General features: G+C 35.9%; 6 protein-coding genes and 1 pseudogene across 9 annotated transcripts; 4 read left to right on the plus strand and 3 right to left on the minus strand.

Moving 5' to 3' along the window:
- Positions 1 to 17: 17 nt before the first annotated feature.
- On the minus strand, positions 18 to 4,935 carry LOC142537016 (peptidyl-prolyl cis-trans isomerase CYP40-like). 2 transcript variants are annotated; one of them, XM_075642531.1, is made up of 9 exons: positions 4,269 to 4,935; positions 2,742 to 3,242; positions 2,431 to 2,518; positions 2,295 to 2,347; positions 1,436 to 1,540; positions 749 to 824; positions 571 to 608; positions 428 to 489; positions 18 to 334 (listed from the first exon to the last, which is right to left on the minus strand). In XM_075642531.1, exons 1-8 carry the CDS (start codon positions 4,437 to 4,439, stop codon positions 436 to 438), a joined length of 1,086 nt encoding a protein of 361 aa, XP_075498646.1. In that variant the 5' UTR covers positions 4,440 to 4,935; the 3' UTR covers positions 18 to 334; positions 428 to 435. The 2 variants fall into 2 exon arrangements, with proteins under 2 accessions (XP_075498646.1, XP_075498645.1); XM_075642530.1 differs by having other exon boundaries at positions 28 to 329; positions 4,269 to 4,932.
- Positions 4,936 to 5,916: 981 nt separating this feature from the next.
- LOC142537017 (uncharacterized) lies at positions 5,917 to 7,922 on the minus strand. The gene is made up of 3 exons (XM_075642532.1): positions 7,462 to 7,922; positions 7,113 to 7,239; positions 5,917 to 6,406 (listed from the first exon to the last, which is right to left on the minus strand). The coding sequence occupies exons 1-3, from the start codon at positions 7,843 to 7,845 to the stop codon at positions 6,186 to 6,188; spliced, it is 732 nt and encodes a 243-aa protein (XP_075498647.1). The 5' UTR covers positions 7,846 to 7,922; the 3' UTR covers positions 5,917 to 6,185.
- A 1,744-nt stretch (positions 7,923 to 9,666) lies between these two features.
- On the minus strand, positions 9,667 to 11,483 carry LOC142538089 (transcription factor HHO2-like). Its single transcript, XM_075643527.1, has 5 exons — positions 11,225 to 11,483; positions 10,884 to 11,120; positions 10,414 to 10,672; positions 10,106 to 10,182; positions 9,667 to 10,038 (listed from the first exon to the last, which is right to left on the minus strand). The coding sequence occupies exons 2-5, from the start codon at positions 11,007 to 11,009 to the stop codon at positions 9,913 to 9,915; spliced, it is 588 nt and encodes a 195-aa protein (XP_075499642.1). The 5' UTR covers positions 11,010 to 11,120; positions 11,225 to 11,483; the 3' UTR covers positions 9,667 to 9,912.
- Positions 11,484 to 13,657: 2,174 nt separating this feature from the next.
- Positions 13,658 to 16,390, plus strand: LOC142537027 (serine/threonine-protein kinase SRK2I-like). Of its 2 annotated transcripts, none has more exons than XM_075642548.1 (8): positions 13,658 to 13,828; positions 14,592 to 14,666; positions 14,746 to 14,847; positions 14,937 to 14,990; positions 15,091 to 15,191; positions 15,358 to 15,463; positions 15,756 to 15,959; positions 16,048 to 16,390. In XM_075642548.1, the coding sequence occupies exons 1-8, from the start codon at positions 13,685 to 13,687 to the stop codon at positions 16,303 to 16,305; spliced, it is 1,044 nt and encodes a 347-aa protein (XP_075498663.1). In that variant the 5' UTR covers positions 13,658 to 13,684; the 3' UTR covers positions 16,306 to 16,390. The 2 variants fall into 2 exon arrangements, with proteins under 2 accessions (XP_075498663.1, XP_075498664.1); XM_075642549.1 differs by having other exon boundaries at positions 15,091 to 15,183; positions 15,371 to 15,463.
- A 463-nt stretch (positions 16,391 to 16,853) lies between these two features.
- Positions 16,854 to 17,513, plus strand: LOC142537877 (protein TIC 20-I, chloroplastic-like; annotated as a pseudogene).
- A 1,140-nt stretch (positions 17,514 to 18,653) lies between these two features.
- On the plus strand, positions 18,654 to 20,914 carry LOC142537020 (pentatricopeptide repeat-containing protein At4g37170-like). Its single transcript, XM_075642535.1, has one exon. The coding sequence runs from the start codon at positions 18,813 to 18,815 to the stop codon at positions 20,877 to 20,879; it is 2,067 nt and encodes a 688-aa protein (XP_075498650.1). The 5' UTR covers positions 18,654 to 18,812; the 3' UTR covers positions 20,880 to 20,914.
- Positions 20,915 to 21,878: 964 nt separating this feature from the next.
- LOC142537021 (L-ascorbate oxidase homolog) lies at positions 21,879 to 25,706 on the plus strand. Of its 2 annotated transcripts, none has more exons than XM_075642539.1 (9): positions 21,879 to 22,000; positions 22,478 to 22,650; positions 22,760 to 22,869; positions 23,288 to 23,558; positions 23,725 to 23,821; positions 23,927 to 24,272; positions 24,384 to 24,749; positions 24,843 to 24,921; positions 25,329 to 25,706. In XM_075642539.1, the coding sequence occupies exons 2-9, from the start codon at positions 22,510 to 22,512 to the stop codon at positions 25,536 to 25,538; spliced, it is 1,620 nt and encodes a 539-aa protein (XP_075498654.1). In that variant the 5' UTR covers positions 21,879 to 22,000; positions 22,478 to 22,509; the 3' UTR covers positions 25,539 to 25,706. The 2 variants fall into 2 exon arrangements, with proteins under 2 accessions (XP_075498654.1, XP_075498653.1); XM_075642538.1 differs by lacking the exon at positions 21,879 to 22,000 and adding an exon at positions 22,063 to 22,219.
- Positions 25,707 to 26,611: the final 905 nt, after the last annotated feature.

A 26,611-nucleotide genomic window follows, 5' to 3' on the forward strand; every position in this document is an offset into this window, starting at 1 on the left:
TTAGACAACAAATGAAATCCAGAACAGCAATTCAACAACAAAACCAGTTACCAAGTCAATAAAAAAAAGATAGTCAAATTTTGTTCAAATATAATGCTTTTTTGTACGGAGTGAGTTGCCAAAATATTTCAAATGATCGGTAATGTAGAGATCAATGTCAATCAGAAATATCCATAAGCTCACAAGTTAATGTTAGACCACAAAACTATTGGCTGTGAAACACATTTGGGCAAAATTTGGTGAAGTGACGGTGGCATATTGTCTTGCAATTCTTTAAAACATTTTTGCAGGACCAAAGGAGTTTAAAGCCACATCATGTTATCAGTAACCTGTACTTCAATCCAAAAAAATATGTCAATCAGCTTGAATCAAGAATACAAAAAAAAAAGGTGAAAAAATGAAAACTAAATAGAAAAAAACAAAACACCTTAATCTCTACTGAAACATTCTCGAGAATGCCTTTCTCTCTTGTTCAAGTCTGTCAGCAATCTGTTAACGATGTCTACAAATTAAAACTACTAAATCTACATATATCATTTAACTGTACATATAAATTGGAAAGGTGGCTACCTTCTTCTTTGCAATAGCAAGCTCTTTCTTTATACCACCTATAAAGAAAAAATATCAATTCGATTATACAGCCATTTCACATATGAAACTAACAAAATTAACATTAAGTATTGTCACCGATATCTACGAATTTAACCTAATTTTGTAGAAGAAAAGGCGGTGGGGATGGGGTCCTTACTATCATTTGGCTCCAACTTTAATGCTTCCTTAAAACTTTCAACAGCTGCATCTATGTAGTTGAGTGCCATATACACCTGAAAAAGATAGCAGCAAAACTAGAATTTGTGCATGGCAGTTTACGGGTAGGAAAAGCTTTCAGGTAACTGAGATAATTTCTCCAGACAGAGGTGAATCCATATAAAATAACTAGAAGAAACATGAAGCAAACAAGTTTCTGAGTTTAATCTTATTGGAACCACCACTGATTAACTGACTCAAAATATTTGAACAATTTTTTTCTTTGCTTTATTTCATCATTTTTTTTTCAGTGACACGGAAATGGAAAGGTTCTGAGGGATGATATGAAGTCATGAATTGATGGAGTTTGTTCGTGTTTATTGGGGAAATAAAAGATTAGGACAGACTGGAATAGGAAGAGCCTAGCTATAATTAAAGGGGGGTGGTTATGGCTTTTGAAATATATGAAAATTTAAGATCAACAAAACAAACATATCAACAAAGCAAACACCTATAGAACACAGCGAAAGCATGTTTAACGCAAACATCATCTTACAGAAGAAAATCTAAAAGAACACATTAAAACAAAGGCAGCAAAGGAAAAACAAATCTGTGAGGAAGCATATGAACATAGAATGACATTTAAAAAACAAGTCAGAGAAAAAAATATCTAATATCAGGCACCAACCTGGCCTTGGCGGTAGAAAGCTTTTGCATTATCTTTACCATCACGAATTGCAAAGTCTGCATCCAGCAATGCTCCTTTAAGATTTCCTAACTTCAACTTGCAGACCTAAAACAAGGATTCAAATCATTAGCCCCGAAAGTAAAATACAGGGCTCAGCATGTCTTGATCTTCTGCAGTATAAGTATGTTATACAGGGAAAAAGAGAACTATTCATTCAACCTTTTAAAAAAGTTGGTTAGATTGTCAAACCAGTGGTAGTGCTTTCAATTTCAGAGGAACTAAGTAAAGGTAACAACAATGCCCTAAAAAAAGATCAAGCAACAGTCTCGGGCCTACAACAAGATAGAAACAAGATGGAAAGTTCATGCCCCTATAATCTTTTATTTAGAGATAGAGTTTGTTGTTATCTTATCTTATTTTGAATAGTAGGATCAATACATTCACCTTGTGTTATTCTATTTATGTTAAGATTTGACTTTATCTATAGCAGTTAGTAGGGAAATTTATAGATCTTTTAGTGGTTGACATGGAGAAGGATTCTATTTATTTATAAGTTATTGCAAGAAAATAAATAATTAAGCTGGAATTTTCTTAAAAGCCTAATACTAAAAGATCACAAGGTTCTCTTTAACGAGCCTCAAACCATCTACAAGCTCGTGACTTGTCTCCAAAACGACCCTCAACTTTCATCATAATTCCATCAACCCCCTAACACGATCCACAACTAGGGATCATAAAAGTAACCTTCCATTAAGAAATGAAACTAACATGCAAAAATAGGTAGTTACTTAAGGTATAATGGTAGGTGATCCACGAAAGAAAATGGTACGGGTATGAGGGAAAGAGAATATGAACTCACAGAACTATTTGTAAGGATCTGAGACTTCGTTTTTCTCAGAGACTCACTCTGCACTGTAGAAACACGAGGATCAGGAAATAAGATAATGAAGGGCGCCTGTTACTCAGATTCAGTTGATAAACATTATTGCATTCACCTTCATTAATGTCCTTCATCTCCCAGCATAAATCCAGATACTTGAGAGCCTTTCGGTACTTTCTAATGGCCATCTTGTAGTCTTCCTTCTGTAGATGCAGAAATTTAAAACATCGTGGCAGAAAAAATGAAGACTGGATAACCCATGAATTGCTGTGTTCTTAACATAAACCATTTAGAAAAAGTAAATCAAGATTAAATTAAATACTGTCAGAGATTTATAGCAGGCACTGTAAAGGTCAATTTACAGTTACGAAGACAAGCTACCGACAGTAAAACTTGAAGGATATAAAAATTATCAAATGTAACCACCTTGTACCACTCATTTCCTAAGACTTTGATGGAATCTACTGCAGTTATCAACCATGAGATGTCATCCGGTTTTGCATCAAGATCCACCGGCCAATCAGGATATACATCACCATCTTTAAAGAAGTTAATTATCCCATCATCGGCCCCCTCAGGAATTTCTCCACAATCAACTATTATGACATCAATAGTGGGATGGTAATCATCTGTCGTTGTTACATACTCAATTGCCCGAACCAATCCTAATCCTTTGATCACCTTTCCAAATACGACATGCTTCCCATCAAGATGGGTGGCTTGAGTTGTAACAATGAAAAATTGAGATCCATTGCTATTTGGCCCTGAATTAGCCATTGACAACATCCCTTTCCGAGAGTGTTTGAGCTCAAAATTTTCATCTTCAAATTTTAACCCATAAATGGATTCACCGTCCACTCCATTTCCAGAACATATATCACCACCTTGCACCATTAAACCTCTGATAACACGATTGAAGTGCGTACCCTGCATTAAACATTTAGATTTTATTATTTAATGAAGTTGAACTTCTGGAAATATTCCCACTTGTTTTTGGAGTAGGAAGTCACAGTTCAAATCATACCAACACAATCATCTTTATATTTTATTAAGCAGGTTTTGGGTTGTTCTTTTGGATGTTAATTTGTGTAAAGCCGGTCAACAGCTACATCCAAAGCTCAGATATTAACTATTCCACGATCTTCAAATTACCCACAAGAGGGTGCAATGCATTATTAAAGTATAGAATTATCGTCTGGGCCACCTTTGTTAGTGTTAAAATATTGTTTTGACCACCTCCGGGGCCTAAAATTATAGACAACATGGTTTCTTATAGAATACCATCAACCAACCTAAGGAAAAGAATTCACAAAAGCTTTTTTCAGGGCAAAGGTCAAGAATAAAGGAAACAGAAACAGAAATTTCTTAAGTAAATTGTGATAAATAAGTGTGCTGTATGGATCTGCATGAACTTTGGGAATCATGAATGCATTAATCATTCATTAGTCATTGACGACAAATAGACATTCTGGGACAAATATACATTCATTTTACCAAGACAATAGATAATTTGAACACTATAAGATTTCGATTCTGCTGACTTGTGTGATACCAAAAGGAAGATGAATGCTTCCATCTATCAATAAATAACAGCAATAAATAAAAGAAGCATAACCAATTTTTACCAACTAATTGGTAAACGGAAAAGCAGTCATTTCAGAAATATATAATTTTTAATAACAAGGATGAGGTATTTGACACAATGTTCGACTGTGAAACAAGAGTTGATCAGAATTCTTTCAGAAAGTTGGATGGATCAAACCATCGTTTTAAATTCATCGAGCGTTTATGTCTGCTGTATAGCTGATTTCAAATCTTCAAAATACAGAGTCATTTCAAATCTCTTTATCAAATACATTCCTCAAATACAAATAATCCCCAATCAATAGCAAACAAAGCATAAGGGAAAAAAGAGAACGCACTACACATGACGAACACTAAACCAGAAACGACCTTGTAATGGAGAGGAAGACCAGATTTAGGGCTAATACCCTTTTCCCCAGTGCAGAGAGCTCTAAAGTTCTCCGCAGTCTTGGGCACCACATCTTTATACAACTCCGCCACTATTCGCCCCTCCATATCTCCTCCAATGCTGATATCCAAATAACACCTAGGATTAACCATTTTCACGCAAAGAAAAGAGAACCCAAAACTCGGAAACGCTTTTCAATCCAGCAAGCAAAAACCAAAAACCACCCCGAACCAATGGTAACCTCGAGCGCAGCGCCAGTGGTTTAGACAAAAGCGCACAATGTGACAAGAAAACAGAAGGCGAAGACTAAAAGGCAAACAGCGAGCATTCCTCGTCGAGCAGGCGGTTTTAATAGGTATTTATGACGGTTTTTGGTGAAAACTGGGAAAAGGAAAGGTCGGTGAGCGAGGCGTCAGCATGAGTAGGTGCGTCGAGAGAGGGGGAGAGAGGGAGAGGGAGAGTACAATCGTTACAGATGTGTGTACAAATGCGATATAAATGGATACGGTTGGGCTTAGGTTTGCAGTCCGTACGTGATCATGGAAGTTGTCACGTAGCCCATGGCAATTCTGCAATACAGTGGAGCCATTTCGTTTCTCCACCAGCCTCCATGTCTTTCTTTTTCTTTTCTTCAAATAAATTTCTTTTTTGTGTGCAAAAGAAGATATTCTTCAGATAATTATAACTATCTTTCGATTTATCGTCTCATATTATGATATCTAACTTTTTCTTTCTTGATTGGTTTTATATGTGGGAAAAATATTTAGGAATTATTCAAATTTTCTTATGAAAATTCACTCGAAATTAATTAAGTTTTTAATATCTTTAATTATTTTCTTGATGTACATAGAAACTAAAGATTGTGTGTCATCCTACTACAGCAAAAGCAACTAAGTATCAAGCAAATTAATGCAGACCTCCGATAACTGTAGGAGCAACAACTGAATACACACACTCACACATAGCTTTGTCCGGTCCTCTTCATCTCCCCGATCGAGCCTGAGCAGCAGTTTCAACTGATTGAACTTGGGGTGGATCCTAAGTTGATGCATGAACAACTTAATTCTTGTTTCTTCTTGAACGGCATATCATCTTGTTCTTTCACACTAATTTGAGCCATTTTATATCAATTTGAAATAGCTAACATACATATGCATCGTTTTATTTATTTAGTTTTTCGATAACATACATACATACATACATACAAACAAATAAGAGAAAACTAATTCAAAACTAAATTCTTAATTAACCTTCAGAATTAAATAATGTTGAGCGACCGGTCCTCCATATATTTGCAAAATCCTAAAATTTCTTGAAATTTTATCACTCCAAATCAATGTTAAACCGAACCGATATACTTGCATGCATGCATATAGACCACGATATCAAACTGGGCTGAAGACCAAGTTATTATACCATGCTAAAATTTAAGTCAATCCGGAAGCATCAGTAACCCTAGTCTTGGTATCAAAGTTAATCTACTTCGTTATATTATATTATAAATATAAACATACAAACATTTGGGTAATGATTAGGTGAATGTATGCAAAGGAGAAAATAAAAAAGCAGCAACAGGATACTTTGTGCGATTGAGATGACTAGAATAACTTGAAAGAGATCACGAAGCACGGGGAGGAAAACTGAAGATTTTCCATTCTGACATTACCTTTAGACTCAAGTTGAAAAACTAGAGGCGCCTGGGGCCTAGTCTATGTCCGGTACGTACAAGTCACAACCATTATAAAGAATTTCAGAAATTTTATTAAGCCGATATGTGGATATCACCATGATACAATCTGAATAACCACACTAATCTTTTCTTCTTGGTCTGTTCCCATTGATCTTGGGACGGTTTTCCAAGCATTTTTTAGCATCCCCAGAACATATGCCTGACTGTACTATGCAGATTCCATGTTTTCTATGTTTGTCGCCATAATTTTACAAATAGGCATTGTCTCATTCTTACTGAGAAGCTTCAAGCTCGGATGAACAACAACATCATGCATTAAAACTTTGTCCCCAATGTCAAGGTTACTTAAATCCACTTCTATTTTGGAGGGAATTTGGTAGGCTGGGCATAAGTACTTCAAACTCGTTCTGATCCGACTTAGGCTGCCCCCTGTTTTTGCATGACAGGATGCATGTAATATGAAAATTTTAGAACATTACTCATATATTTATAAATAACGAAATAAAGTTCGCACTTTTGACATCTGTCCTCACTGCTATTTCTGGAGAAACATTGTATAGGAAATTTCCGACGTTGTTTAGGTTCACTACCTTTAGTTAAATACAGACAAGACATCAAAACTATGTTCTAATACTATTTATACACTTTGAAAGATAAGCTAATTCTACTTGAAGTTTGTAACATGTTTCTGAAAACTCTTTTGCTAATGTTCCATCCTAGTCCTCTGCTAAAAAGAGAAATAATATTTATATAGACAGATGAAATAACTAGTATGAAGATTCAAAATATATGACATAATTCTGATTCAACACTCCATCGTTCTTATTTAGACAAGAATCATGGTCATGAATCGAAAAGCTAAAGAATCCAATATCATGCAAAGTTTCAAACTGAGCAGTCTTAACAATATATGGTCGAGATGATCGGTAATTGAAGGAGTATACATCTTTATGATGGACCTTTCTATCAAATTATGTAAGTAAGTCAATATCAAATATCCATCTCCATTTTCTGTTAAATTTGTTGCATTTCCCAAAACATAGCATCGAGAACCCAGCTTAGTTCGATCCTTAACTATTTGACACCCCTCAACCTTGGCCTTGAAAAATATAATGGAAATAGAAAGAAGGTTAACCTTTCTTGAGACCAGGGCAAACATCTTCTCCAGTATAAACAATTGGCAAGTCCACCTTCAGTTCAGTGCCATCTTCCGCCCATACGAACACCAAATTGAGTACATTGCCATCTCCATCCACGTGAATCTACACACCAAAACCTTTCGATTAGGAAATCCAAACACTCCCACTTCAATTTGATACGTTTTATCAATTCAAACTCAGATAAGCTAAATCTACGGAACCATGAAGGATGAATATAATACGAAAAAAAAAGCGATTCAAGCAAATATTCTTAAAGCATGCGTGAACAATTTAAAAATAACAATAAGAAACGAAATACATAGTGCAGGGAACAAGCGAACTAGCCTTGATTGGAAGGACCCTTTTGGTCTCAAGTATAGTGGAAGACCCAGACCCAGCTCGAATCTGCAGAGGAAAAGTGGTGGAGCAGAAAAACGGAAGCTTGATATGCTTCAGGATAGCCTTGATCTGCTTCCTTTCGGTAGTGAGGAGAAGTTTTCGAGACACTGATGCTGAAGCTGTTATGGCCGTAGGATCGTTGGGGTTTGTTTGCACATAGTTTTGAGAGAATACCACGGTGGGGATCCGCCCCTGAGCTCGATCACGAGCGGAAATCCGAGGCCCCGAGATTTCCCTCGGGACTGCTTGAATGGTATGGTATGGACGGCTGGATCTTAATTCCGCGGCGGACTTGAGAATCCCGGCGGCCGAGCGCCACCACTTCGACATTTGAAACAACTTTTGTGGATGGTGGAGAGGCAAACGGGCTTCTTACTTGTGTAGGGTTTTCGTTTCATTTTCTCACGACCTTCATTAAGCTAATTAGCGTAGTTTCAGAGAATTGGGCTTTTAGGCCTTCTTAGGGCCTTTAATGCCGTAATTGGGCTTTTAGGCCTTCTATAGGGCCTTTAATATGCCGTAAGATTGAATTCAATCCCTAACTTTTGTGTTATTGTTTTTAGTGTTATCCTTGAGGGTATGTACCATTATATTACGTAAATTAAATTAAGGATGAAAAATTCTCCTATATTTATTAAGTTAATTAATTTTATTTCCAAGTATATTATGGATGTTCACATTCACATGAGTTTTACACATTCTCGTATCATTATGCAATATCAATTCTTACCCGTACTTTCTTTTTTCAATCATATTCCATCGAGAATAAAAGTACCACCAAACAGGGAATACAAACAATTATCGTGAATAGTTGGTCATTCAATACAATTGTTAAAGGAGCACAACAAATCTTATTCTCATGAAATTCAAAGAAGACATGATTATCTTGAGCAAATTTGCTCACACTAAGCAGATTTTTCGGAAGAAGATTATTCAAAAGAAACGTGCATGATGAGGAAGGGAATGAGAATTTAAATTGGCCAATATGGGATACAGACAAACCAGCATCATTGCCTATGTGAATCTTTCTACCCCCGGAGTATTCAGAATCAATGGAGAGGTTTGCAAGGTCATTAGTGACGTGATGAGAGGTACCAGAATCGGGGAACCACCACTCCTCAGTTGATGGTTCTGATTTTGTAGTAGTGAGAGCTGATGCAGGGTATGATCTATTGGAACAATTAGAAGGGGTGCAAGGAGGCGCTGAGGGGGTGTATAATCTCGATCAAATCGATAGTAGCAAATTTCAGTAACGTGTCCCATATAACCACATATTTGACAAACTGATTTGTTGTTATTATTATGCCAGTGTCTTTGACCCCCTCGAGAAAATTTTCCACGACCCCGACCTCTACTGGACATTTGATGGGAGTGATAGTCTGGTTTACACTCTGGAGGGACAGTAAAAATGTTAACTACAGGTGGAGTGACACCATTAAAAGTGTGAGCCTCGATCCTTCCTTCATGAGCCATGAGGAGAGCACCAACATCGAGAAACTTAAAGTATCAGATTTAGAGGTTACACGAACAACCACAGAATCATATTCCATCTCAACACTACCGAGAATATATAGAATCTGGTCTTCATCCAAAATAGGATGACCACAGGCAGCCAGTGTATCCATGTAGCTCTTCATTTTAACAATGTAATCCTTCATGCTTAGACCCCTTTTCTTACGCGTCTGAAGTTGAAGCTTATATTGCATGACTCGGGCTTTAGACCGAGTGGCAAAGATGGTCGAAACTCTGCTCCATAACTGGATGGAAGATGCACGGCCGATCATTTGAGCTTGGACGCCCTCACTCATGGACGCAAAAAGAAATGAGAAAAGAAGTTGGTCTTGTCGGCACCAAACAACGAAATCAGGATTAACAACCTCAATAGAGGTGGTGCAAGGAGGTATTGAAGGAGGATTTGAGATGTAACTCTCGAGTCCAAGACCCCTGATACCAGCCAAAATATGGAGATTCACAAGAGGTAATTCTCCTCGGTGAGTTTAACAATGGTGATTTGGTTAGCAGGATTAATGAGTAGGAAGTTAGGATTAGTTGCAGAGGAATTATCAGCCGAGGTGAGTATTAGGAGAGGCATCAGCCATTTCCTAGCTCTGATACCAAGTCAGAGAACACAAGCAGGAGATGAATCAATATTTGGATATCATTCTCACCTCATTTACAAAGCAAAACGTGTACACTTATACTCAATTCATCGAATAATATATTGACACTGACACCTAGCTTATCTTGTTGTAACTATCAAAACAAAGAAATATTCTTCTGTTTTGCTAAAAACAAAAACAATATATTATAATTTCTTCATGGGCTTTGTGATTGAATTATTTATTTATATGTGGGCTTTTCATTGGACTTGTTCCTCTGTTCTTATAACTCTTTGGGCTATTTCTTCTTTCTCTTTAACTTTGGGTTCGATAAACCTCCACGCCGATCTTGGGTCAACCAGGAGCCTGTATCCAGTGGCTCCACATATGAAGTGGAAAGCTTTCGAACATGAAGCCTGTATTTCTATGAAAAAAGCGAAATACGTTCATATTGGAACTAATCGTAAATGATTATATACTTTTCGGGATACCTGCAAATGGCTTTTGACTTGATCATTGGTGAGGCCATGGACTTTCATCAATTCCTTTATCTGCTTCGGTGTGGCCTCTGTATGATGAACAAAGACTTGAAATTTTATTTTTCTCCATTTTTTTCATTGAGCTAGTGAGTGAACATCATGTGCATACATGTATTAAAAATGTAGTTAATGCCCATATATCCCAATGTAAATTGTTTCCTCCAAATACACAACCACTTCGAACAAAACAATAAAAGAACCCCAAAGAAAACATCGTATCAAAAATAAACAAATTTTGTATAGACAATAGTCATCCATACCATGCACCCCTCCGAGCTGATGCAATGCATCAATGAACCTCTTGTGCAGCTCCGGAGACCAACAACGCCTCCGCTTCTTCTTCTGCAGTTGTTGGTCCCCTGCTATTACATTTAAATCAATGGATGTCCCCATACCATCGACCGAATCAGCTGCTTCTCTTTCATTATTTCCTGGTTTCTTATATGGAAGAAATGCCCCTCCCCTGTTCTTTAGAGCATATCCCTCAAATAGTTTCTCTCCGGGATTTCCTTTATGACTCTGAAAATTAAAAATTGCTTAAAAGAAACCATTAAGTAAAATCTTCACATTGGGGTTTTGACCAACACAGCTTTGACTAGGGGTCCCACACACTTATTCGGAAAATTATCCAAAGTCCACCACAAATTAATTGCATGTATTAAAATTACTTAATATTCGAACATTTGATGTTACCTCGAAAAATGCAAGATAAAGGCAATAGAGGCTTAACTGATTCTTGGTGAAAAGCAGAGCTCTTGATTGGTATCAAAGCTATCTTCTTCATAATGAACAGGGGTGCTCCAGAGATTAACAGAACGCATCCAGCTCTTTTTCTCGCTGATATCGAGTGTTCCATTTACCCCGCCACACCCCTCCAAATTACCCTTGGACTGCGAGAATTCCACCATTACTGGTCCTTTTTCTTGGCCCTTCCACCTCAACATCTCTTTCTTCAATGTTTCGATCGCTAGAAAATCGTCACAATAAATAAAGATTAATTCTTTATGCATTCTCCAAAAGCAAGCTCATCGACGTAAAAATAAATCCCAGACAAAGAGGGATAAAACTGACCGTCCTCTAAGAAGTGCATGTACTGAGGAAGTTCCCGTTTGAAATATTCAATTTTTGAAATCTCTTTTTCCATTTCATGGATATGAAATCCCAGCATGGACGCTTTCTTTGCAAGATCATCCACCATTGAAACGTCTGTGAGGACTTGTGCTATCGTTTTTGGAACATAAGTTGAGCCGCCATCTAAGTTCATTTCTTTATAAATTTCACCCATTTTTTCTCTCACAAAAACCGATTGTCTGATTTGTCTCTATGTATATCCTTTTCTGGTGTGCTTTCAGACTTAGCGAAAGGGCTGGGGCTATTATATAGATGTGTGTAAAATAGTAAAAATAAAAGGAAAGGGTAAAGGAGGAAATCAACCAGATTCGTTGTAATAAAAAGATTCGGTTGGTTGGTTATATGTTTTTGACACAGAATCAGCATGTTTTATTTGATTGATTTTAAATTTTTATCATAATTGTATTTTCCAACATACATATATAAAATAAATTTTGATCAAGAATACTGAAAAAGTGTGCAAAAAGTTAGTGGAATTTTGTTTGTAAAATAACATAATTAATTAAATTTTTTTGAATGTTTAATTACTTTTAACGAAAATTGGGGGAAATATGGTATTTTTCAAAGAGTATAATAACCCATATTTTGACACCGTTGATGCTAGCTTCTGTGTACTAATTGAAAGTTTGCGAAACGTTTTGATTGACTGCCAAATAAAAATTTAAATCATATATAGTAATTAATATATAAGCATACTATCATAATCGAGAGTTCATATTTACATTTTATTTTTTGTTGTTATTTACACTCTATTTGCCAATAAATTTGAAATTTAACCAAATAATCTCAAAGAAATAATAACACCCTTCGCAACAACTAAAACCCTTGCATAAACCGACAAAATAGAGTAGGATCTCTTGTAAGACAGGTCTCACGAATTTTTATCTGAGAGACGGTCAACCCTATCGATATTTACAATAAAAAGTAATACTCTTAGCATAAAAAGTAATATTTTTTCATGGATGATCCAAATAAGAGATCTGTCTCACAAAATACGACCCGTGAGATCATCTCACACAAATTTTTTCCGACAAAATAATGACACGTATAAATGGTGCACAAAAGATTATTAGATAGCAATCATCATGTTTATTTTTTGTCCTTCTAAAAGGTTTTAAAAGGGCATAGAAGTTGGTCTTCTTATCTATTCGTGAATTGGTTCCAAGGCATGATTACCAATCTCTATCGATTCTTAACGTACGAAATTAGTCTTCTTATCTATTCATGAATTGGTTCAAAAACATAATTAATAACATGAAAAAATTTCGTGAGACGATCTCACGAGTCATTGGTCATTCATAAAAAAATATTACTCATTATTGTAAATATGAACATAATATCTATGAAAACGTCTCACAAGATATCTATTAAATTAATAAAAGTATCTAGTCATTACAATAATACTTTTCTTGAAACGACCACTGATAATAATTTGGATAAATTCCAAGCCAAATTAAAGACATCCTCAGGGTGATGATTCATTATCCACTAAGCTAGCAAGAGATTCGACAAATGTTAGATTTTCAAATCACTATCGATCGATTTTCCACACACAAAACCAATGGACGAAGAAACTGATTGGCGGGGGATTCTTGGCTTTGATTCTTCTTGTCTTTGCTCTTTTCCGCTTTGCCCTTGCTTCATCTTCAACTGATCATCATCGTCAAACTAGCTCATCTTTTAGAATATTAATGTTTAAACCAGTACTATCTCACCAAGAGCATGGTTTTAGTTATTTTTGTTACATATCCAACTTCGAATCCAAATCCCGTTTGAGCTTTTGATGCTCGAAAAAAGTGATGGATCCTTGAGTTCAAGCTTAGATAATCTCGAGTAATTGATCGACCATTGGAAGAGGATTTTACAAGGAATCCGAAGAGTTTACATATCTGTACAAATTTGACAAGGGTAATTAAATTACATTTTGAATTGATATTTGCGTGGAAATTGATTGGTAGTAAGATTTTAATTTTTTTTTTTAAAAAATTAAAATATAGTACTGAATTGAAAATTTGATAAAAAAGAATACATTGGAAAGTGATGAAAAGTTAAAATTAAATATCACGATAATGTTTGAAGATGTTTAAAATTAAATCTAGCTTATTATTTTTTAATGTTATTTATATAATATATTATTTTATTTTCCCTTAAAAGTTCACAAAGCACGAAACGGCACTACGGCAGTGAGAAGTTATGAAATTACAGAATTGTCCTTTTGACCTCAATTAGAGTTGATTTCCTGCTGGGGCAAAATCGACTTATACCGCTATATATCATCCCTCCCGCTGTTTTCTGATTAACTGCTACATAACCATATCCGTCACCATCATTGATACTTCGCGATTTTGTGAGTGAATTGAGTTCTAACTGGATCCATCGGACATTACAGTTGTCTCGGCAATGGATATACCGACCATGCACGACTCTGATAGATACGATTTGGTCAAGGATATAGCGACAGGTAATTTCGGTGTTGCCCGATTGATGAGAGATAAGCAGACGGAAGAGCTTGTTGCTGTTAAGTACATTGAAAGAGGGAACAAGGTTTGTTAATTTGTTGATTTTCACCCTTTTTTACTGTATTTTTTGGTTTCTTCGTTGCCGGTTTTGGTGAAGACCGGAGGTGTTCTAGTTTAGCAGCTGGAAATTGATTTTGTTGCGCCGAATGTAATGCCTATTTTCTTGAATTTATTACTGCAGCGAGTATATAATATTCTTTTCAGTTGATGACTGGAATTCTACAGCCGAAACAATTCGATAATTGGCATGCATTCTTTAGCTTCATGAGTTGGATATATATAAGTATTTTGAAGTTTGATTGTCATTCTCGTGAAATTTTTGGAGTTTTTCTTTTATCCTTTCCCATGCCAACCAATCTTCTTGATTAACTAACTAGAACTTCAATTTATTTTTTCTTTTTCCATGCATGACAAATGGCTTAGAAATGATCATTTTTTTGTGTTTTTTTAACTGTTAATCTTATTCTTAATACAAGATTTTAAAATTATGAATGCATACCGAGATTGATAATCTTCTTTCTGATCATAACTTAAATTAGTTGTAATCTTGATTCTTGAAGTTTTTGCTAAACGATAACGTTTAAAATACTCCTCCAGGTTCCATTCACTCTCCCGGACTTCAATAAAATTACAGATAACTGCTTCACTTTGTGTTCTTCATTGTTTTAATGCTTTCGTTTGATTTTTCTTTCTAATTAAGGTTTTGGGTTGGTGGATTGAGTGAGCGCTTGTGTTTACTTCTAGTAACTTTCAGTGATTACTACCAGTTGCTTATGGTTTTATTGCAGATAGATGAAAATGTGAATAGAGAAATTATTAATCATAGGTCTTTGAGGCACCCTAACATTGTTAGATTTAAAGAGGTTTGCCCCTATTATCATTTTGACATCATCAAGTCTAATAAGATTTTCCGTGTGAGACTTTCTTAATGTGCTGTTTCAGGTGATTTTGACACCAAATCATTTAGCTATCGTGATGGAGTATGCGTCGGGAGGAGAGTTATACGAGCTCATATCTAACGAAGGGTGCTTCAATGAGGATAAGGTTTTTGATTCACAAATATATATTATATATGTGAGTGGTTTGGTCATTTGGGTTGTCCATGATGCTGTTTGTGGATGTTTCTCGTGAAGGCTCGGTACTTTTTTCAACAACTTATATGTGGAGTCAGTTACTGCCATTCCATGGTATCAAAATGTTCATTTTTGTGTATATATCTTTACATTTCTTACTTGCAAGGAGCAGAATAGAATCTGATTGGGATATTTTGTTTCTTGATATCTGAAGCAAGTATGTCATAGAGACTTGAAGTCGGAAAACATATTGTTGGATGGAAGCCCAGCACCTCGAGTGAAGATATGCGATTTTGGCTATTCAAAGGTTACATTATTGAATTACCACATGTTTTTATAATTCTCTGCCATCCAGAATTGAACCAAAAGTTGTTGCAACTATTTTTTAGAAATTGTTTGGAAAAGACCTTCATCATGGTTTCTACTTAACTTTTAAAGTAATTTGATTTCCTCTGTTCGTTATTTGATTATAAGTTTATAACTGTTCTTTACAGTCTTCTTTGCTGAATTCGCAACCAAATTCTGGAGTTGGAACACCCGCATACATTGCTCCTGAAGTGATAACTGACAAAGAATATGATGGCAAGGTAAAACCAATCATTGGATTTTATACTCTTTTTTGCTATATGTATATCCTGTCCCATTTCTAATTCTTAGTTGCCCGAGAAAAAGAATGTATAATGTAATGCTTTCCTTATCCACTGATAATCTATTTATAGCTGGAGCTATAACTTTGATATCGTGGAATTTCTCTTCTTGATTTCATGCCATGAAATTCCAGCTCCTGCTGTTTTACTTTGGAATGTTATGTATTCCTTGATGATCTTTGAATTGGTTAATATAACAAGAATATCAAGATTAATGTCGTTGCTAACTCAGATTGCAGATGTGTGGTCGTGCGGAGTGACATTATATGTAATGCTTGTTGGTGCCTATCCATTTGGGGATTCTAGAGAATCCAAGGACTTCCATGAGGCAATAGAGAGAATATTAAATGTTCAGTATTCCTTTCCAGATCACGTCAACATATCTGGGGAATGTCGGGACCTAATCTCTAGGATCTTGGTTCGAGATCCTGCCCAGGTGAGTGAATATTCGAAAACGACAATATTTTATTTGCACAATATCTTTCTAACCTCCAGCACGCATTTGTGGCACACATGGTGACCAGCGCATTACAATGGCCGATATTAAAAAGCATGCGTGGTTTTTAAAGAACCTTCCTGCAGATTTGGTGGATGAGAAGATGGTAGGTAAGCAGGTTGAAGAGCCTATGCAGAGCCTTGAAGTGATCATGCAGATAATTTCTGAAGCCAAAACACTTACCCCCGGTTTATCCAAACCGGATGATTATGACATCGAAGACCTCGATTCTGACCAGGACTTTGATGTTGACAGCAGCGGGGAAGTCGTCTATGCTTTCAAGTGATTCTTAGTAGAAAATCTGAAATCAGAATTTTTGTTGTTTGCAGATATCATTCATTCTATTGAAAAAACGTAGGGATCTAGTACTAGAGGAGTTAAACTTTTTGTACATATATTAATCACATAAAGATATGTGCAGAGAAAAGATGTTGTGCTACCTTATGTCTTATCCTAGATTTGCTCTACCTGGTAATGTTCTTTCCCTTAGAGAAAGGAGTAGTTCGCCAGTCATCCATGAATAATATGGTAGGATCAATATTTTAAATTGAAATGGTTAAGCACTGTTATATCCAGATATGAATTTAACTGTTAACTGCTGCATATGTTGGAAATATCGCTTATATATCTTACTTTTAAGGAAGTCTAGAAAAGGTTGAGCCTAAAATATATAACACCGTCCAAAGGTGGTAAAAGAACAAAGGTGTAATAAGCAGTTTCTGGAAACATGATGATGCTGACATGGGATAGACAGAAAGGTTATTAATGGTGAAAGAAAGTGAATTTTACTGGATGTTGGTTATGAAAATAATGAATTATGAAAGCTCTAATAAAATGGATGGATCTCTCAAAAAAAAATCAACACTCTTCTTTTTGGAGGCTAAGAATATACCCAAGTTACCCACGAGGCGTGGATTATCATTGTCACCAAGAGCATCGAAAGACTTTCTTATAGCTATAGATACCCTGCCATGACGAAGAAGCAAAGATGGTGGTAGAGAACTCTTGTGTCCGTCCCTTATCTGACGCCACTTCACAAAACATGGATATGTATGCTGAAACGACCTATCAAGTATCATCTACATCCTTTCTTGGTGGATTTTGAAATTTTAACCTACCCTTTTTTGTGACTTATTGGGAGATTACCAAGCTGGTTTCCAATGGCTTATTTCTTCTGTTGCATGCCTAGGAATAGTAAGGAGAAAAGAGTGGACACATTTATTCAGATTCCATGTCGTTATGGGCATGTTGCTGGAGATTGCGTTACAGGTTATTGGGATTGTGAGCCGTTGGATGCCACTTGCTCTATATAATACATGGCTAAAGTTGGGATGCATTTTTGGATGACAGTTGCATTTGCCTATTTGTTCACGGTTTTTGAGTGCATTAGGTGTTCATTAGCTAGGATGTATGCCGACATTCCATTTGTAAGTGATGCTGCATACATTCAAATTCCATATGATTAAGGCATGCTACTGAAGCTGGCCTGAAGGTATTATTGGCAATATAGATGGTTGCATTTTGAGGTACTCGTATCCTTTTGCTAATCTGAATGGTTGAGCCCTGTGTTTTATGAGAAACCAGAAACTGCCTTTTTTTAATTAATTTCTTCATGTTCTAGTATCAGATTCTGGACGTACTCTTTATACTTGTCTGTATCTTGAATGTTATTTGAGATCTTGGTCCACCGTCGAATCTTAATTATTTTTTGTTTTGTTTTTAGATGAATGGTATGTGTGAATTGTGAATCGGCGCTCATTTTGAATTTCGATATGAACCTTTTTTCATCTTACTCTAATACCCTACTAAGGTAAAAGTGGAACAAGTGATGTATAATATCCACGAAGCATGTCTCTAGTGAGACGTTCTCACGAAATCTTTATCTGTGAGATGAGTCAACCCTACCGATATTCACAATAAAAAATAATACTATTAGCATAAAAATTAATATTTTTTTATAGATGACTCAAATAAGATATCTGTATCACAAAATACGACCTGTGAGAGCGTCTCACACAAGTTTTTGTCATATCCATATGATGTTTTTCAACTCAATGTAATTTGATGTTCTACTTGTTAAATTCATGGTTAATTGTTTTTCTCACTAATTACATAACAGTTGGTTTTTTAGAAATTGTAAGGATGAATATGTATATCACGTACGCTTAATATATTATTAAGTAAAATAAAGTCTCTACTAACTAATTTATATGGTTGAAATGGACCAAATACCACTTTTCAGTTCTTATTTTTATGAAAATCTAAACATTATATTAAATTTGATGGAAAAAACATTTTTCGATGCAATTATATTTTATTTTAAAAAAATAGTTGTTATATTATTATTATTGTTTTGAAATATTATATTATAAATTTGTAAAATATATTTTTCTTAAACTATAAAACCGTATTTTTACATTTTTTTTTATTAAAATCATTTTCATTACATAAATTCAATGAATTATTTTACGATAAACAACTAAATAATAACAAAATAAAATGCGAATAAGCAAACAGTCTATGATTCTGAAAATTATATCTAGCGAACTTTTTCAGTCGCTTGATTTAATTCTCTCTTTGAATCTTAACGTCCTGAATTTTTAGGTTTTGAAAGATATAAAACTCCTAGGAATCGACAGCTGATAATGTGTTCAATTAATAATCCGGTTTTTAGATTTCAGAATGGCTAGTTGGATTGGATTAATAATCCGATTATTATCCCATATGATCCTACATCTTTGTCCAGTGTTTAGCTTGGGATAAAAAAGAGAGCATAATCTGCGATTGTATTTCATGAAACCACGTTCATTGATTCTGGGAACGCTATATGAATGCGTTGCTCGCCGTTCTTCTCTGTTCTCTTCTTCATATTCTTCTCAAACGCAGTTCATTAGATCATCCAAGCAGGAAGACCCACGATCCCTTGATCCATCATACAAAGAAGAGAACTTTAAAGATTACGTCCAACGCTTCTGCCAACAAAAGCGCTTAAGAGATGCCGTCCAGTTACTCGAAAGCCACGCTCACGTATCATCTGCAGCTACATATATCACGATTTTACAACTTTGTATCGAGAAGAGGGCTTTGCATGAGGGTAAAAGAGTTCATGCCCACATCAAAGGCTCGAGTTTTGTACCTGGGATCTTTGTTTCGAACAAGTTTCTCGAGTTGTACTGCAAGTGCGACAGCTTTTCGGATGCTCGTAACCTATTCGATGAAATGGGCGAGAGAGATTTGTGTTCTTGGAACACTTTGATATCAGGATTTTCAAAAATGGGTAGAATGGTAGAAGCGAGGAATCTGTTCGATCAAATGCCGGAAAGAGATAACTTCTCTTGGACCGCCGTGATTTCAGGCAGTGTTAAAAATAACAAACCTGAAAATGCGTTAGAATTATACAGAACAATGCAGAGAAATGAGAATTTCAAGTCTAACAAGTTCACTGTTTCTAGTGCTCTTGCAGCTTCGGCTACTCTGCGGTCTTTGCGTTTGGGAAAGGAAATTCACGGACATATCATTCGAACCCGGTTGGATTCTGATGCAGTAGTTTGGAGTGCTTTACTGGACGTGTATGGAAAATGCGGGAGCATAAATGAGGCAAGGTACATTTTCGATAGAACAGTGGGGAAAGACATTGTTTCTTGGACGGCTATGATTGATCGATATTTTGGAGATGGGAGATGGGAAGAGGGTCTATCTTTATTCACCGAGTTCTTAAAATCTGGCACTAGGCCTAATGAATTCACATATGCTGGAGTTTTAAATGCGTGTGCCAATCAGACGGCCGAGGGGTTAGGACGACAGGTCCATGGTAACATGATACGGTCAGGATTTGATCCGTATTCATTTGCTGCTAGCGCACTTGTTCACATGTATGCCAAATGTGGTAGTGTTGATAGAGCACAAAGAGTGTTCAAATGGCTTCCTCAACCTGATCTAGTTTCATGGACATCCTTGATTATTGGGTATGCTCAAAACGGCCAACCACACCATGCTCTTCAGCTATTCGAGTTGCTATTGCAATCTGGTGATAAGCCTGATCACATCGTGTTTATTGGTGTTCTTTCGGCTTGTACTCATGCTGGTTTAGTCGATAAAGGTCTCGACTATTTCTACTCCATAGAAGAGAAACATGGATTGTCTCACACTGTTGATCACTATGCCTGTGTAATTGATCTATTGAGTCGGTCCGGAAGATTTAAAGAAGCTGAAGATATTATCAAGAAAATGCCAATGAAACCCGACAAGTTTCTGTGGGCTTCCTTGCTTGGTGGTTGCAGAATCCATGGAAATTATGAACTTGCCGAGAAAGTAGCTGAGGCCTTGTTTGAAATCGAACCCGAGAATGCAGCAACATATGTAACTCTTGCTAACATATATGCTACTGCAGGAAAATGGAGCGAAGTGGCTAAAGTTAGAAAGCTAATGGACGAAAGACAAGTGGTAAAGAAACCTGGAATAAGTTGGATTGATGTCAAGAATAAAGTCCATGTTTTCTTGGTTGGCGATCAGTCTCATCCCAAGTCAGAAGAAATATTTGAGTTTCTGGGGAAAGTTTCGAAAAGAATGGTAGAGGAAGGGTACATCCCGAGTACAAATTACGTGCTGCACGATGTGGAGGAGGAGCAGAAGGAGCAAAACCTCTCATTCCATAGTGAGAAGCTCGCGGTGGCATTCGGTGTAATTAGTACTCCACCAGGAACTGAGATAAAAGTCTTCAAGAATTTAAGGACCTGTGTTGATTGTCATACTGCAATCAAATTCATTTCTAGTATTGTTGAGAGGAGAATAGTAATAAGGGATTCAACTAGGTTCCATACGTTCGAGTCTGGACAATGTTCATGTCTTGATTATTGGTGATTAGAATGAAGCGTTGGATTAAATTTGATGATTAACTTGACATGCCAATTATCCCCAAATCTCGGCACAAAAATTAACAATAACCTATAATTTAAAATATTTTAAATAGCTTTCACGTTTAAGTTTGAGCCAGTTGAAAATTACTCAACTCAAGCTAAAACTACCAAATCAGTATCCAGCCAAGCTCGAACAAAGTGATATTGGATCGTGAAATGTAGCCCTCAAAAGGGTAAATCAAAAATGAAATATTTATTATTTAAACATCTTGCAAGATCTATTTATTACCAGCACTTTAATCTAGAGTGCCGAAATATCATGCCGACAGGAACATCGAAATTACGTCAAAGCTAAGCATGTTACTCAAATTAAAGAAAGCCTGCAAATAGCGCTAATCAATGCGTTGAATTTGTAGAAAGGTTACATATACTTATTCATTAAAATAAAATAGTATTGATGAAAACGTGTGGAACCCACAAGGGTCCAGTTGCGGCTCACAGGATTCAGGGGTTCACATTAACATTTTTTTGTTGGCTACTTTCCGCTCACGCACCCTATCCTCATCCATGGCAAGCAAGATGCGTATGAAAGGTCACGTTTTTCCTTCAAAAGTGTAGCGGTGAATTGTAAATGAGATTCCAAAGAATACAATTTGAAATTTGAAACACTAACCATTTCTATTCTATTTAAAAATTTATAATCTTGCTATTCAATCATGCATAAAATTTCGTAAACGATAGATTTTGTTAATGAGGTACTACAATGGAATATTTTCTTCGTTGTTAATCCAACGACTATCACTATATATCTAGATTATCAATGCGCTAAACTGTCAAATTTTAAGTGCACGATTACATATTTTATTTTGATACATTAGGGTGAGGGATTTTAACTAGCTACCTAACATAAATTTGCAAAGATTGATGTTGGAAAACAATTAATAGTATGCTAGGCGGCGCTATTTTTGAACTGTCCACCCGCCCCTTATCCTGCAAGCAAGAAACAACATAATTTGCGGGAAATAATGCAATTTATCAGCAACTTATGAAATGGAGACACCAATTTCATCATAATAACGCGTAATGTGAAAAGTTGGCAATTGACAGACAAGCATGACCCTAGAGGTTTTCTTTCTTTTTTCAATCCATTGACACTTGCCCATTGTAGTATTAACTATGTATATATATATACACACACACACATCTATCTCCATCTGCATACACATAGGGGGGCTAAATTCATTTCCCCAAGTGGCATAAGGGGCAAAACATCCGGTTTTGAACAAAGTTCTCTCAGATTCGTTCATCTTTTCAGATTTGGTGCTAGTTTTAGTCTTAATACTGGTGTGTCTCCGATCTTTCCACATTTTACCTGTTCTTTGGTTTATTTGTTTAACTCCCACTTCAGTTCTGATGTCATTTCGATATTTGTTTCGAGATTCAGTATTGTTTTCATGCTCAGTTTAGAACCCATAATAATGTAATAATCCCTTACTTCAATATGTGTTTTTTATGACGTCTAAATTTGATGTTCATTTCTTGAAAACCATAAACAAAATGTGTTTTGGTTACATCTGATGTATTTGAATGGGGATTTTGCAGATACATAGGTTTATCGTTTCTAACTCAGCTCAATGGGGAAAGCAGTTTTGCTGTGTTTTCTGACAATCTTGGCTTCTTGGGGTGTTTCTGTTGTGAAAGCTGAGGATGATTACAAATATTATACATGGACTGTCACTTATGGAACCGCCTATCCACTTGGCGTACCTCAACAGGTTAGCATTAACAATCGATAACGAAACGTAAATTGTGGTGGCATTGTATGTTTTTTTCTTTTTTTGGTCAGCATTTGAGTCTCTAAGAGTTTGAAGTTTGAATCTGCAGGTTATCCTCATCAATGGCCAGTTTCCTGGTCCCAAGATTGAATGTGTGACAAATGAGAATATAGTCCTTAACCTTATCAATAAGCTGGACCAACCTTTTCTATTGACATGGTGAGTCTTTATTACTTTCCACTTGTCTAAATCTTCCATCAAGAAACTGACATTGATAATTCCGGAGTAGTAGAATTCATGCTAGCATAAGGAGCACCACCAAGGATCCAAATTGATTTGGACATGTGGGTTCATAAAAATATATGGACTCAACATATCCAAATTAAAATTCCGAAGTACATTACGGATTCTTTTGTCTTTTGCGAAAGATCGGTTCCTTTACCTTTGTTGTTATACAAATTGTGTGTCAATAATGTGATTTTAAAGTTGTTACGATTTTGAGAAAGGTGTTTAGTTACAAGCATGTTATTTGTTACTTTTACTGTGTGCTAGACAGATTGTTACAATGTGATTTAGAACTTGTTACAATTTTGGGTTAGGTGTGAACTTACGAACATGTACCTTGGATATGAAATAGGAATGGAATCAAACAAAGAAAAAATTCTTGGCAAGACGGCGTTTTGGGGACAAATTGCCCCATTCCTCCGAACTCAAACTACACATACAGGTTCCAAACTAAGGATCAAATCGGAAGCTACACATACTTTCCATCAACTCTGATGCACAGAGCTGCTGGGGGATTTGGGGCTCTGAATGTCTACGCAAGATCTGTTATTTCGGTCCCATATGCCAGGCCTGCGGGAGATTTCACCCTGCTGGTTGGTGATTGGTACAAAACCGATAATAAGGTGAGAGTTTACATAGAATCACATGTGAATTATAAATTTGTTGAAGTTCATCCCAAATGGAAATATTAACAATTGTCTCTGATGTACATAGCATAATGATCAAATTGTGTTTATTATATATTATACCAGATACGTATGTGTTGATAGTTGTAGAAATGCTTTGCAGGGATTGCAGCAGATTTTGGATTCAGGGAAGTCCCTGCCTTTTGCTGATGGCATTCTTATAAACGGCCAGGGTCGGTCCACATTCAGTGGTGATCAAGGTAATCTTTGTGCTATCAATTTTACAATACTCAAGCTTTTACATTACAAAATGAAATGCAACGGTATAGCTTTATGTTCTCACGTTATCTTATTTTACATTTCAGGTAAAACCTACATGTTCAGAGTTTCAAACATAGGCTTGTCCACCTCATTTAACTTCAGAATTCAGGGACATAAATTGATGCTAGTGGAGGTCGAAGGGTCAAATGTGATTCAGAACCTGTACGATTCTCTTGACATCCACTCTGGTCAATCTGTGACTATACTGGTCACATTGGATCAGTCTCCAAAAGACTATTATGTAGTTGCTACCACAAGATTCACACCTACTGATCTCACTGCAATCTCAGTTCTGCATTATACAAATTCTCATGCCCCTGTTTCTGGACCCTTACCGCCTGGTCCACCTCCCCAAATGGAGTGGTCTATTGCCCAAGCCAGAACTTACAGGTACTCCAAGAGTCCAAGATCTTAGTCGTAATAAGTTTGAAATAAACCAGCAAATTAATGAGCGTTGAGCCAAATATTTATTAAGAACTACGCTTGAAACGGTTCTTGCAGGTGGAACCTGACATCAAACGCAGCTAGGCCAAACCCTCAGGGTTCTTTCCATTACGGAAAAATCACGATATCAAGGACGCTAATTTTGGCTAACTCGGCTCCAATTATCGATGGGAAGCAAAGATATGCTGTTAATGGTGTTTCATACATCAACCCGGATACCCCTTTAAAGCTTGCTGATTATTTCAACATTCCTGGTGTTTTTAGCCTAAACTCAATCCAGAGTTCTCCATCTGGCAATGGTCCTTACCTGACCACATCTGTTCTGGGAACTGCCTTACACGAGTTCGTTGAAATTGTATTCCAAAATAACGAGAATGTCATGCAATCATGGCATCTTGATGGCTATGATTTCTGGGTTGTCGGGTACAACACTATATCTGCAACAAGTTTGTTACCTCATAATGGCTTGGTCTGTCATGTGTCGTAGATGACGTTTCTTTTATGCTTGTAAAACAGGTTCGGAGCAGGACAGTGGACTCGGGAGAGCAGGGATGGTTATAATCTTGTTGATGCTTTAACCAGACATACTACACAGGTAATTTTAAACCTCATTAGCATGATGTAGTCATAATTGTTTTTGAAATTTTTGAATGAGAGGCGGATCCAGCGGCAGTCTGGCATAAATATTCGCCCCCACAGCTCAACAAACTAAAAATTGAATGGAAAAACAGTTGAAGAAAGACAGCAAATATTTGTGGAGTATCTTTTTCAAATCAAGCAGTAAAAATCAGACTTAATTCTCATGAATGTTTCTTACAATCAGTAGGGAGATTCAGTATTAATGATGCATCAGAAGGCTATACGTGGTCGCACGTCTTTCTCAACTCTAGCAGAGTCTACCTCATAAAAATTTTCTGATTCTTACTGTTGGCTACATAATATCATGAAAGCTTCCGACTTTATAGCATGGCATAAACATTTATTTTCCGCTGATGTTCGCAGGTATATCCCAATTCTTGGACTGCTATATTAGTATCTTTAGACAACCAGGGCATGTGGAATGTGAGGTCTGCAATGTGGGCAAGGCAATATCTTGGCCAGCAATTTTATCTGAGAGTTTACAGCCCAATTCCCAGTCTCTACATGGAATATGACAAACCTTTCAACGCTCTTCTCTGCGGCAAAGCAGTCGGCCGAACGAAAAATCCTTAACTAATTTATGAGATCATTATTTATTTTACTTTCTGGTCATGAGAGGTTGACTGCGAGACACACATGTAAATCTTCTCTTTCTGAGAATCCTTCATTTTATGTATGGTCTGTGATGAAAACGTAAATTACAGACACCTCTGGAAATGGTTAAATTTACAGTTGTCTCGATCTCTCTCTTGTTACACTACCATTTTGGCACCCACAAATGTGCGAATTATGGGAGAATACATATTGAGAGCAACTGAGCGAGTTATTTTATTCATTGACAGATTAAACAGAAGAGGAAACCATTAATACATAACATCAAAAATGGTTTTTATATTAGATTCAACTTTTAAGGAAATTTAATACTATTTTATCACTTGTAACTCATATTTAAATATATCATTTTATAAGGAGTAAATATGTTTATTAATTATATTTTATTAAAAAATATCCAATTTAACTAATATGTATTGATTAGGTCATCAGCAAAAGTATATATATCAATAAAAGATTTATGTATTAATTTTTCTATCATTCTTTATATTTTAGTTTAAAGTTCACCATTTAAAGTGGAATTCTTATTTGTAAATATTAATGGTTAAAATGGTAAAAATAAAATTCAATTTCATAAGAACATAGCAAATAAAGAGAAAAACAAAAATTTAAAAAAAATTAATTTCATGCTAAAAAAGAGAAAATAAGAAAGAACAAGGAAAAAAGAAAAACGAAACAAAAAATTTAAAGAAAGAGAAAAATAAATAAATAAATAAGACACATGTCATTCATAGGAAGTGTGTAAGTAAAGATCACAAGTATCATATACTCCTCGTAAAATTGGACAGGTTAATGTCACTATTGATGATTTCATCTCATGTTTTTGTAGTGGTGAAATTAAAATATAATTTTTTATTTTATTAAGTACTTTGTATTTAAGCAAAATTCTTAAAACAAACAAAATTCAAATAATTTTAAGAAAATACAACTACACAAAACTAAATTTTAAAATACAACAAAAAATACACAAAATTTAAAAACAAAAATACGCATAATTAAAAATTACACATGATTCAAAAGTAGACAAATTCCAC

Source organism: Primulina tabacum, chromosome 2 (genome assembly GCF_025594145.1).
Source record: "Primulina tabacum isolate GXHZ01 chromosome 2, ASM2559414v2, whole genome shotgun sequence".
Lineage (NCBI taxonomy): Eukaryota > Viridiplantae > Streptophyta > Magnoliopsida > Lamiales > Gesneriaceae > Primulina > Primulina tabacum.

What these genes read in the sequence shown, in the direction of transcription:
- LOC142537016 (XM_075642531.1), bottom strand. Translation starts at nt 4,439, where the DNA reads ATGGTTAATCCTAGGTGTTATTTGGATATCAGCATTGGAGGAGATATG. An exon ending in GTCTTCCTCTCCATTACAAG is followed by an intron (nt 3,243 to 4,268) that starts GTCGTTTCTGGT and finishes TGTTTAATGCAG; the next exon opens with GGTACGCACTTCAATCGTGT. An exon ending in TTGCTATTGCAAAGAAGAAG is followed by an intron (nt 490 to 570) that starts GTAGCCACCTTT and finishes CATCGTTAACAG; the next exon opens with ATTGCTGACAGACTTGAACA.
- LOC142537017 (XM_075642532.1), bottom strand. Translation starts at nt 7,845, where the DNA reads ATGTCGAAGTGGTGGCGCTCGGCCGCCGGGATTCTCAAGTCCGCCGCG. An exon ending in AAAGGGTCCTTCCAATCAAG is followed by an intron (nt 7,240 to 7,461) that starts GCTAGTTCGCTT and finishes TTTGGTGTGTAG; the next exon opens with ATTCACGTGGATGGAGATGG. An exon ending in TTGCCCTGGTCTCAAGAAAG is followed by an intron (nt 6,407 to 7,112) that starts GTTAACCTTCTT and finishes ATGCAAAAACAG; the next exon opens with GGGGCAGCCTAAGTCGGATC.
- LOC142538089 (XM_075643527.1), bottom strand. Translation starts at nt 11,009, where the DNA reads ATGGAACACTCGATATCAGCGAGAAAAAGAGCTGGATGCGTTCTGTTA. An exon ending in CTGCTTTTCACCAAGAATCA is followed by an intron (nt 10,673 to 10,883) that starts GTTAAGCCTCTA and finishes TTTAATTTTCAG; the next exon opens with AGTCATAAAGGAAATCCCGG. An exon ending in TCAGCTCGGAGGGGTGCATG is followed by an intron (nt 10,183 to 10,413) that starts GTATGGATGACT and finishes TTCATCATACAG; the next exon opens with AGGCCACACCGAAGCAGATA.
- LOC142537027 (XM_075642548.1), top strand. Translation starts at nt 13,685, where the DNA reads ATGGATATACCGACCATGCACGACTCTGATAGATACGATTTGGTCAAG. An exon ending in GGTGCTTCAATGAGGATAAG is followed by an intron (nt 14,848 to 14,936) that starts GTTTTTGATTCA and finishes TTTCTCGTGAAG; the next exon opens with GCTCGGTACTTTTTTCAACA. An exon ending in GGCTATTCAAAGGTTACATT is followed by an intron (nt 15,192 to 15,357) that starts ATTGAATTACCA and finishes ATAAGTTTATAA; the next exon opens with CTGTTCTTTACAGTCTTCTT.
- LOC142537020 (XM_075642535.1), top strand. Translation starts at nt 18,813, where the DNA reads ATGAAACCACGTTCATTGATTCTGGGAACGCTATATGAATGCGTTGCT.
- LOC142537021 (XM_075642539.1), top strand. Translation starts at nt 22,510, where the DNA reads ATGGGGAAAGCAGTTTTGCTGTGTTTTCTGACAATCTTGGCTTCTTGG. An exon ending in CACTTGGCGTACCTCAACAG is followed by an intron (nt 22,651 to 22,759) that starts GTTAGCATTAAC and finishes TTGAATCTGCAG; the next exon opens with GTTATCCTCATCAATGGCCA. An exon ending in CACATTCAGTGGTGATCAAG is followed by an intron (nt 23,822 to 23,926) that starts GTAATCTTTGTG and finishes TTTACATTTCAG; the next exon opens with GTAAAACCTACATGTTCAGA.